Genomic DNA, 11,643 nt, shown 5'->3' with positions numbered 1-11,643 from the left:
AACCCCAACCAAAAGGACACGTACATGTCTTAAAACACTTATCCAAACTTGTTCCAATCATCAAAACACATCTAACAACACTAAAATCATCAATTCTCATCGGATTCAAGCCTAAGTTTTTAAAAACTTTCGAAACACGCATTCGATCAAAAACCCAACCAAACGGCGTCCGAATGACTTGAAATTTTGCACACACATCACAAATCACATATCGAAGCTACAGCAACTCTCGGAATTCCATTCCGACCCTCGGATCAAAATCTCACCTATCAACCGGAATTCGTCAAAATACTAACTTCGCCAATTCAAGCCTAATTCTACACCGGACCTCTAAAATAAATTCTGATCACACTCCTAAGTCATAAATCATCCCCCGAAGCTAACCGAATCACCGGAAATCACATCCGAGCCCTATAACTCATAAGTCAACATCCGGTTGACTTTTCCAACTTAAGCCTTCCTTAAAGAGACTAAGTGTCTCATTTCTTATCAAAGCCAATCCAAATCAACTCTCACACACCACATACCGATAACGAAACATGAAGAAGCATAAAATGGGGGAAGCGGAGCAGTAACACATGAGACGACGGGTCGGGTCGTCACATCCTCCCCGACTTAAACCAACGCTCGTCCTCGAGCATACCCAGAGTTGTACTAGAAGCAGCCCAATAGCTGAATGACCTTACCAAGCATATACCCGGGGTGATCCCTCATCACCCTACCTCGCATAGGTCCGATAACACCATATAGCTGAAATTTCACAGTCCATCTAAACCATAAACCATAGAACCACATTGCACTTTCCGAACCCATACTCAATATCAGAACCTCACATCTGTACCCAGAATAAACCCGAGCAAGCTGTAATAACCCATATTTGCAACCTCAGGTGAGACTATATGATATACCACACAATCAAAACACTCGAAACGATGGCCTCTATTCACAGCAATCGCCCACAATAATCGAATACCGATAGAAAACCCTTTTATTAGCTAAAGTCTTATTCCAACACTTTCATATACCGCCGACGGAAACTGAATCACGCGATAAACCATAACCATCTCTCAGATCGACCCTTCGTGAAGCCACTTCCTTTGACTAATATCACCACAGATTTCCGGGTCAAACCTCGATATTATCTTCCTAACAAGCTGAGATCAAATCTGTCCGTATTCATTAATGACTCCAACGATCACCTCGAATCCAGCACACCACTCTGGTGATATGACACCTCAGTACAGGCCTAAGCCACAACTTGCATAACATACGCACCAATGAGGAACGGTCTGAACATACTCAAATCATGACAAATAACTCAAACGAAAGAGTTGTACCTCAAGTTCATCAACTCCATTACAACACAAGGCTGAGACTCCGTCTCACATCATAGGAATAGAATGCCTGAATCTACCTCGAAGGGTCATAACTCCACGTAGCCTCGCTACAATGCGCGATCATATCCAAACACTGTTACACATGAAGCACCTAAAGTCACTATGATCAAAATCGACAGCCACGCACATTTGATGTCTGAAACCAAAGCAATTCATTACATCCACGGTGAAACCAATAACATATAACACACAACCCGATAGGCCATACCCAATACTCCATTTACTGAGCAACACTCAATTACTCTTCCCGCTCGACTTCCTCTATGAATCTCAAATAGAACCACACCACATGTGCCCATATCCAACAAATCATTACGCCTCACAGCACAGAAAAGCAACTCATAGATCTCCCCAGATCACTAACAAGTTCAATAACGATCGAATCAACCTATCCCTCAACAATTCAACTCGGGACTAACCAAACTGACCAACCTGCAACTGCACGCGAGGTGCTGGGAGTAAAGTGAGTACTTCCAACTCAGTGGTAATAAGAGTAAATAATAACTGAGAGGCAAGAAATCACGAAAGAGCACTCCATCACGCTATATAGGACAGTACAACTCTCTCAGAAAAAGAATGAAACCGTGAAAATCCTTTAGAAAATATCTGACTCAGTTTAAAACCTCTTTTGAAAACATCTTTTTCCAACAATCGAGCAAATGAATGCGTAATCAGATAGTGCAAGTCCGCACATAAGTCAGCCCCTCGGGCACAGCACTCCACAAACAATTAACACCAGGGCGTCTGGTAAGCAGTACAAGAAGTAGCATGGATGCCAATGATATGAGAGTGCTGAATGTCATGACACATAGTACAAACAGGAACCAATGCATGAATGCAATGCAATGCATATGACCGCTGCGGCGTGCAGCCCGATCCATCTGGGTACCCGCGCTTACTGTGGGGATTCAGACTCCGGAGGGGCTCCTACATCCCAAGCGCAATATCATCATAGCATCGCTGCAGCGTGCAGCCCGATCCATCCTCAGTCCAGAACATGCAAATGAGCCACTCGGGCAATGTCAGGTAATAGTTTTTAACTCAAAACATCAGAAAAATGCAATTTAAGTCTTTAAACTTTAGCAATATGACTACACATTTCAAAATAGGGTTTAACTCAGGACTGAAATCATTTAATATGCTAAGTGTCATAAAAACGGTGATAATAATCCCTAAAGGATTCAAATAATTGGCACGAAGCCCAAATATAGAAATCAACCCAAATAATGATGATAACAAGTAGTTTCAGTCAATTACGCAATAAAACCAACAACCGGGACGGACTAAGTCACAACCCCCAACGGTCTACCCCACGCTCATAGCTGGCATGTAAGTCACCACAATACAACACTATGATGTGCAAATTCGGGGTTTCAAACCCTTAGGATATCATTTACAAGTATTACTCACCTCGAACCGGCGAAATCTCTAGCCCGCGACGCCTTTGCCCCTCCAATCGTCCTCCACGTGCGTCGAATCTAACCAAAATCAGAGCGAATACATCACACTATGCCAAGGGAACAATACCCAATCGAAAATAATCAAAATATAGCAAAAATCTCGAAACTAGTAAATCCCGAGCCCCGGGCCCACTTCTCGAAAAATTACAAAACTCACATCACCGGATTCCTCGTCTCGTCACGAGTCCGTACATATCAAATTTACCAAAATCGGAGTCCAAATGCTCCCTCAAATCCCAATTTAAATTCTCAAAATTCCAAGCCCTAGCTCATCAATTTTAGGCTTAATTCCATGAATTTCTAGGTGGATTTCACAATATAATCGAGTTTTAAGACAAAGATTCTTACCTCAAGTCGATTCCTCTTGAATCCCTCTTTCATCTCCTCCAAAAATCTCCAAAAACGAGCAACTATGGGTGTAAAATGACCCCAAAATCGCGACTGACGTGTTTTAAAACATTCTGCCCAGGTATTTACTCTTCGCGATCGCGGAGAACAATTTTTCCAGCCCAAAATTTACTCTTCGCGATCGCGGTCAATGCTTCGCGATCGCGATGAACAGTTCCCAGCTCTTCCGGACAGCCTCCAGTATAACAGTCATAACGTTTTGCACACAACTTCAAATTACAAATGGTTTGATGTTCTGAAAACTAGACACATAGAGCTATAATTTTATATGTTGCTCATTTCCTGACTCCTTATACATTGCGAGATATAAGCTTTCAAATCAACCTGTGTATTAGAGACCTTCCTGGGCAGCCTATAGTGTAACCACCATAACTTTTTGTACACAACTTCAAATTCCAATTAATTTACATTTCTGAAAATTAGACACAAAGGGCTACAATTTTCATTTTCGGATCATCTCCAAATTCCTTATAGATTGTGAGATATAAGCTTTCGAAGTGGGATCAATGCAACCGGATATTTCTTCTCCGCGATCGCGAACGGCTTTCCGCGATCGCGATTCATTGGCACATTTCTCACATTTTACTCACCGTGATCGCGACCAATTCCCCGCGATCGCATGGAACACTGCTGTAACCAAAAACCAGCAGTTAAAAATGGCCTAGAAATGGTCCGAAACCACCCCGAAACTCACCCGAGGCCCCCGGGACCCCAACCAAAAGCACGTACATGTCTTAAAACATTATCCAAACTTGTTCCAATCATCAAAACACATCTAACAACACAAAAATCATCAATTCTCATCGGATTCAAGCCTAAGTTCTTTAAAAACTTTCGAAACACGCATTCGATCAAAAACCCAACCTAACGGCGTCCGAATGACTTGAAATTTTGCACACACATCACAAATCACATATCGAAGCTACAGCAACTCTCGGAATTCCATTCCGACCCTCGGATCAAAATCTCACCTATCAACCGGAATTCGCCAAAATACTAACTTCGCCAATTCAAGCCTAATTCTACACCGGACCTCTAAAATAAATTCCGATCGCACTCCTAAGTCACAAATCATCCCCCGAAGCTAACCGAATCACCGGAAATCACATCCGAGCCCTATAACTCATAAGTCAACATCCGGTTGACTTTTCCAACTTAAGCCTTCCTTAAAGAGACTAAGTGTCTCATTTCTTATCAAAGCCAATCCAAATCAACTCTCACACACCACATACCGATAACGAAACATGAAGAAGCATAAAATGGGGGAAACGGAGCAGTAACACATGAGACGACGGGTCGGGTCGTCACAATAAACATATTTACGGCGGAGTCCCATATGGATAAGCTTCTTCAGGAAGCTTATTTACAACGTAGTACTAAATGAACATCCATAATATAATATATTTATAACACTCCCCCTTGGATATTTATTAAAAGATAATGTGCCTCATTAAAACCTTACTAAGAAAAACCCCATGGGAAAAAATTCTAGTGAAGGAAAAAGAGTACACATATTTAGTAATACGCATTGCTAGGTGCCTCATTATAAACCTTATAAGGAAAACCCTATAGGAAAAAACCTTAGTAAGAAAAAATGAGTGCATCGCGTATTTTACTCCTCCTAATGCCTTGTTTCAAATATTTGAGTCTCCGTATTCTAATCTTGTATCTGCATAACCAATACGATTTGCNAAAACTTCAGCTCTAGAGCTGAAGTTCAACAGTTACAAAACAAAAACTTTAGCTCTAGAGCTGAAGTTCGACAGTTACAAAACAAAAACTTCAGCTCTAGGGCTGAAGTTTGCCAGTTACAAACAAAAACTTCAGCTCTAGAGCTGAAGTTCGCCAGTTGCAATAACAAAATCTTCAGCTCTAGAGCTAAAGTTTGCCAGTTACAAAAACAAAAACTTCAGCTCTAGAGCTGAAGTTCGCCAGTTACAAACAAAAACTTCAGCTCTACAGCTGAAGTTTACCAGTTACAAAAACAAAAACTTCAGCTCTAGAGCTGAAGTTCACCAGTAACAAACAAAAACCAGTTACAAAAAACAAAAACTTTAGCTCCTAAGCTGAAGTTCACCAGTTACAAAACAAAACATTCAGCAAAAAAAATATTGTAGTTTTTACAAAAAACAAAACACAAATTCAAATCCAAAAATAATGCTGAAGTTCATAAAAAATGTAACAAAAAAACACAAAACATGAAACAAAACTTTAGCTCCTATCTAAGGTATAATTGAAGTATTATAAACTTCACACTTTAATAGTATCATCTATTTAACTCTCAAAACTTTTAAAAATTTTGACGTCTCCAAAAATCACTGAAGAATTTATAGAATTTTCATCAACAACACAAACACACGTTCAAAAAACCTAAAAATACAATTGTAAAAGTAAAACTAATGCACTTATCAAACTAAACCCTAAGAAACTATGTTATCATAAATACATGACTATCAAAACCAAAAACCAGAAATTAAATCGTAAAAAGTAATAAATAAAATCCAGAAAGTTAATGCAATATACCTGTGATTAAATCGTAATGTTATTGGGGAACAAACAGTTGAAACACAAAAAACAACGACGAAAACCGTTTGATTTCAGAGAAGAACAAATCAAAAAACGTGAATAACGGGAGAGAGAGACAGAAATAGTAGAGGACTAGTGTATACTTGGACAGAAAGTAGTCTTTTAATAAAGAAGGGAAAAATAGTCTTTTTAAAAGGCTTTTAATAAAAAAAACGGGTACGGGTGCAAACAGAAAAACAAAGTGGCTACAGGTTAAAAAGGGGCGCCCAAATAGGGCGCTCCATGCAATTTTTACGATATTGTAGGGCTAGCTTAGGAGTCTTATATTACGAATTGTATGGATTAGAAGTTTAGATTTGTTCAATTGTCATGCTAATAGATAATTGTTAAAATGTTTTTTGTTATTTCACATTATTATCAAATATTAAGTAGTTACCCACTTTAGTTAAGACTAGATACCAATTTAGATTTGACCATAGACCTATTTAGACGTGAATTAAGTAAACTACATGATAGTTTCAGGAAGCTCCCTTTTGTTATCGCTTTGTAACAGTAATTTGTCATGTGGATTGCAATAGTTTATACTTATGTCTCTTGTTTTGATTTCTTTGTGATAAAATAATACACTCTGTCCATTATCGTTTCTAATAGTACAATATTGTAATTACTTATGTTCAAGATCAGTTTGTGATTCTTTGGAATATATGAATACGATAGAAATTTATTTCTGCATATTACTTGTTTCATTGTTGGGAAGAAGAAATATTTCATATACTAGGTAGACAAATGTGGCTTCTTTACAATCAAATTGGAATAGAAAATCTAATCATGTTAAATTCTCTTGAAACTGATCATATAATTCCTCACGTTTTCAAGGTTTTGCCAACTTAACTAAATATTTTTATATATTTAGTAATTTCTCTAATACAAATGCAAGGTAGATCTAAGTAAAAACTATTAAATTTCGTCCAGCCCGTAAATAAAAGTAGATTCAGATTTTAAATTTTATGTGTTCAATCTTTAAGAATCTTAGTATTGAACCAATTATATTTTCAAAAGTTATGAGTTCATATCTAATATTTTTTGTAATTTTAATAAATGATTACACATCAGGTTCAGCTCTTATATATATAGCCCATTATTATTTGGGGGGAAGTGCACGGTTGGCCACTAATAACACATGTATTTACTTTTAAGCCACCGCTTAAAATGTCTTTAGTCTTTAGCCACTGCTTTAATAAACTTTAACTGCCCGGATGAAAATACCCTTCTACTCATGTCCTTAACTTTTGTACTTAACTTCAGGACTTCAGGACTACATGTCCTTAACTTTTGAACTTGGAACTCTAAGTTCAGGACTTCAGGACTACATGTCCTTAACTTTTGAACTTGGAACACTAAGTTCAGGACTTCAAGGCTACATGTTCTTAACTTTTGAACTTGGAACTCAAACTTCAAGACCAAGCGTCCTTAACTTTTGAACTTGTAAGTCAAAGTTAAGGACCTATTGTCCTTAACTTTTGAACTTGTAACTGTAAGTTAAGGACTACTTGTCCTTAACTTTTGAACGTATAACTGTAAGTTAAGGACTGCCTATCCTTAACTTTTGAACTTGGAAATCAAAGTTAAAGACCTATTGTCCTTAACTTTTGAACTTGTAACTGTAAGTTAAGGACTGTCTATCCTTAACTTTTGAACTTGTAACTGTAAGTTAAGGACTGCATGTCCTTAACTTTTGAACTTGTATCCTTAACTATTGAACTTAACTTTAGGACTTCAAGACTACATTTCCTTAACTTTTGAAATTGAAACTCTAAGTTCAGTACCATGTCCTTAACTTTTGAATTTACACACTATATTATATATTATGTATATAGCCTTTGTTCAACACTAAAGACTAACTTATCTGTGTGCAAATTAATTAACACAGGCCTAAAGCGTTGTGGTAAGAGTTGCCGGTTAAGATTGTTGAATTATTTGAAACCAGATATTAAACTTGGAAATTTTATACAAGAGGAAGACAACATTATCTGCTCTCTCTACACTCAACTTGGAAGCAGGCTAATTCTTGCTCTTTTAAAACCTGATTTTTTTCTTTAACTTTCCCATTTTAATAACATTTTTAGTATTTAAGAGTGACCCCAAGTATTTTTATTTTTATTTTTTGAATTTGCAGATGGTCTGTTATAGCATCTAAGCTACCACGAAGAACAGACAATGATGTGAAAAATCACTGGAATACTAAATTGAAGAAGAAGATACTAGCAACTAGTGCAAACCCTACAAACAACTTTGATAGCAAACAAGTTTTTCATTCCTCATCAATGGTACCAAAAGAGGAAGAACAACAAGCAGTCTATCCTCCAATATTTGTATACGTAGGATCAGAGAGAAAAGAGATAGAAGAAAGGGTAACACAGTATTTTCATATTAATTTTAATAGACTAGTGGCTACTATTGCTAAGCATTAAAAATGCTGGATAAAAAGTAAATACCAGCTTAAACAGTGGCTACCCCACGCCATTTCTACTATTATTTGCTCTGGTGATGGATGTGTTGATGCACCACATTCAAGAGGAGGTGCCATGGTGTATGTCATTTGTAGATGACATGGTGCCAATCGATGAGACGCACTGCGGGGTTAATGATCGGCTGGAGCTGTGGAGGCACACCCTGGAGTCTAAAGGTTTCAAGTTGAGTAGGAAAAAAATTGAATACTTGGAGTGCAAGTTCAGTGTTGGGACACATGAATCAGAGATAGAGGTGAAGCTTGATACACAAGTCATCCCCAAGAGAGATAGTTTCAAATATCTTGGGTCTGTTATTCAGGGGAACGGGGAGATTGATGAGGATGTTACACATTGTGTTGGAGCGTGGTGGATGAAATGGAGGCTTGCGTCTGATGTTTTGTGTGATAAGAATGTGCAACCAAGGGCAAGTTCTACAAAGTAGTTGTCACGACCCAAAACCCCGCACTAGTCGTGATGGCGCCTCTCGTGAAGACAAGGCCAGCCAACTAACCCAAATAGTCCCTTTCAAAGTAGTTAAACATAAATGAATAGCAAAATACGACTTAAGGACATTAATTAACGAAGTTTACAACCCAACACAGCCCGACCGGGGTGTCACAAGTCACGAGCATCTAGAGAAGTCTAAATACAACTACAGGGCCAACAATATACGGAATAAAGTTTAGAACCAAAGGAAGTAATCCGGTGCTGCGAACACTGGCGGTCACTCTGCTCAGCTACGATAGCAATACCTTCAACCAGCTCAAAACCCACTACCGGGTGAACAATACCTGCATCTGCACGCGAGGTGCAGGGAGTAAAGTGAGTACTCCAACTCATGAGTAATAAAAGTAAATAATAACTGAGCAGCAAGAAATCACGTAAAGCAACCAACATACTATACAGAAGCCGGGTGAAATTTTCTGAGAAAACAGTGAAATCTGAGAAATCTTTAGAAATACCTTGGCTCAGTTCAAATCTCTTTTAAAAATGATCTTTTCAGTGATCACGAAAACGATTTCAAAACAGTTAGTGCTGATACGCACAGAAAATCCGCCCCTCGGGCACAAATACCACGGTATAACAGGTAAAGAGGCAAATAAGTATACAAGATGAGCACATAAAAGTTCGCCCCTCGGGCAATATCTCAAAACAGTACCGGCCCCTCGGGCATGATTTATGTTCCTGGTCAGTCATTGTTACCTGACCGGTCAGCCATTGTTACCTGACCAAAACGTGTATTACAGTGTCATTGTTACCATTGGTCAGCCATTGTTACCTGACTGGTCAGTCATTGTTAGCTGACCAAAACACGTATGACAGTGTCATTGTTACCACTGTCCAATTCTAAGTGGGTACCCGCGCTCACTGTGGGTGTGCAGACTCCGGAGGGGCTCCTACAGCCCAAGCGCTATATCATCATAAGGCCTGAAAGCCTGAACATATCAACATGAGGCCTGAAAGCCTTCTCACAATACACTCGAGGCCTGAAAGCCTCCTCACATATCACTCGAGGCCTGAAAGCCTCCTCACATCACTCGACATATCCTCACATATGGCCCTCGGCCTCAATCAGTCCAAAAATAATCATAAGCCCCTCAGGCATCAGTAAAGACAATAATTCTCAGCTGAAACACTAATTCAAACATCAGTTAAAACTCAAGGTTGAGTAAAAATATAGCTGAGTTCATGAAACAGTGTAATTCAAATGGACTGAGTTCAAATAATATTTCAAATAGTGAGGAAAACAGTGATGATAGCTCACAAGGATTTTAAACAGTCGGCAATAAGCCCCAAGTATGGCAATCAGCCCAAGTCATGATAATATCAAATAAGTTTCAGTCAAATACGCGGTAAAATCAACAATCGGGACGGACCAAGTCACAATCCCCAACGGTGCTCTACCCCACGCTCGCTATCCGGCGTGCAAGTCACCTCAATATAGCACTACGGCGTGCAAATCCGGGGTTTCAAACCCTCAGGATATCATTTACAATCATTACTCACCTCGAACCGGTGAAATCTCTAGCTCGCGACGCCCTTGCCCCATCAAATCGGCATCCACGCGCGTCGAATCTAACCAAAATCAGAGCGAATACATCATAATATGCTAAGGGAACAATACCCAATCGAATACAATCGAAAAATAGCAACAATCTCGAAACTAGCAAAACCCGAGCCGCGGGTCCACTTCCCGAAAAATTACAAAACTCACATTACCGGATTCTTCGTCTCGCCACGAGTCCATACATACCAAGAACTCCCAAATCCGAGCTCAAATGACCTATCAAATCCCAATTTGAAATATCAAAAAAAAAAAAAACTCAAGCCCTAGCTTTACCCCCTTTTGATGAATTTCAACCAATTTCCATGTTAAATTTAGCATAATTTCATGTATTTGGGTCAAGGGACTTACCTCCAATCACACCTAGTCGAAATCCTCCTTCAAATCCGTCCAATAGCTCTCAAGCTCGTGTAAAAATGGTGGAAATAACTTAACCCTCGCGGAGCAAAAATGAATATAAACTCCTACTGCCTACAACGATTTTCGCTTATGCGGTCCCGCTTCCGCATATGCGGGACCGCTTCTGCGGCCATTTCCCCGCTTATGCGATTTCTCACTTAACTTACCACTTCCGCCTTTGCGACATATTCTCCGCTTCTGCGGATTACCCAAGACCGCTTCTGCGGTTATTCACTCGCACCTGCGGACCCACTAATGCGAAAAGGGGTCCGCTTATGCGGAACTCATCAATTCAACACAAGATCGCTTCTGCGCTTTTCCACCCGCTTCTGCGGTCCATTTCCGCAGAAGCAGAAATACCAGACAGAAATCTCAGACCTGAAGCAACTTCCAAAAACTCTCGTTTAACCACTCGAATTCACCCCGAGGCCCCCGGGACCTCAACCAAAAACGCCAAAACATCCTAACACCTCATTCAAACTTGTTCCAATCCTCAAAACACATCTAACAACGCTAAAACCATTAAATCACATCGGATTCAAGCCTAAGTTTCTTAAAAACTTCCGAATTACGCATTCGATCAAAAACCCGACCTAAACACCTCCGAATGACCTGAAATTTTGCACACACATCCAAAATCACCTAACAGAACTACTGCAACTCTTGGAATTTTATTCCGACCCTCGGATCAAAATCTCACCTATCAACCGGAATTCGCCAAAATACTAACTTCGCCAATTCAAGACTAATTCTACACCGAACCTCCAAAATCAATTCCGATCGCACTCCTAAGTCACAAATCATCCCTCGATGCTAACCGAATCACCGGAAATCACATCCGAGCCCTCTAACTCATTAGTCAACGTCCGGTTGACTTT

At 39.5% G+C, this 11,643-nt stretch overlaps 1 protein-coding gene across 1 annotated transcript; it reads left to right on the top strand.

Moving 5' to 3' along the window:
• Positions 1-8,338: 8,338 nt before the first annotated feature.
• Positions 8,339-8,743, top strand: LOC109221835. The gene has a single exon (XM_019386274.1). The coding sequence runs from the start codon at positions 8,339-8,341 to the stop codon at positions 8,741-8,743; it is 405 nt and encodes a 134-aa protein (XP_019241819.1).
• The last annotated feature ends 2,900 nt before the right edge of the window (positions 8,744-11,643 follow it).

This window comes from Nicotiana attenuata, unplaced genomic scaffold (assembly GCF_001879085.1).
Source record: "Nicotiana attenuata strain UT unplaced genomic scaffold, NIATTr2, whole genome shotgun sequence".
In the NCBI taxonomy this organism is placed as follows: domain Eukaryota; kingdom Viridiplantae; phylum Streptophyta; class Magnoliopsida; order Solanales; family Solanaceae; genus Nicotiana; species Nicotiana attenuata.
The sequence above is the reverse complement of the archived record's forward strand: the minus strand, read 5'-3'. Positions and strand labels throughout refer to the sequence as shown.

What these genes read in the sequence shown, in the direction of transcription:
- LOC109221835 (XM_019386274.1), top strand. Translation starts at nt 8,339, where the DNA reads ATGGATGTGTTGATGCACCACATTCAAGAGGAGGTGCCATGGTGTATG.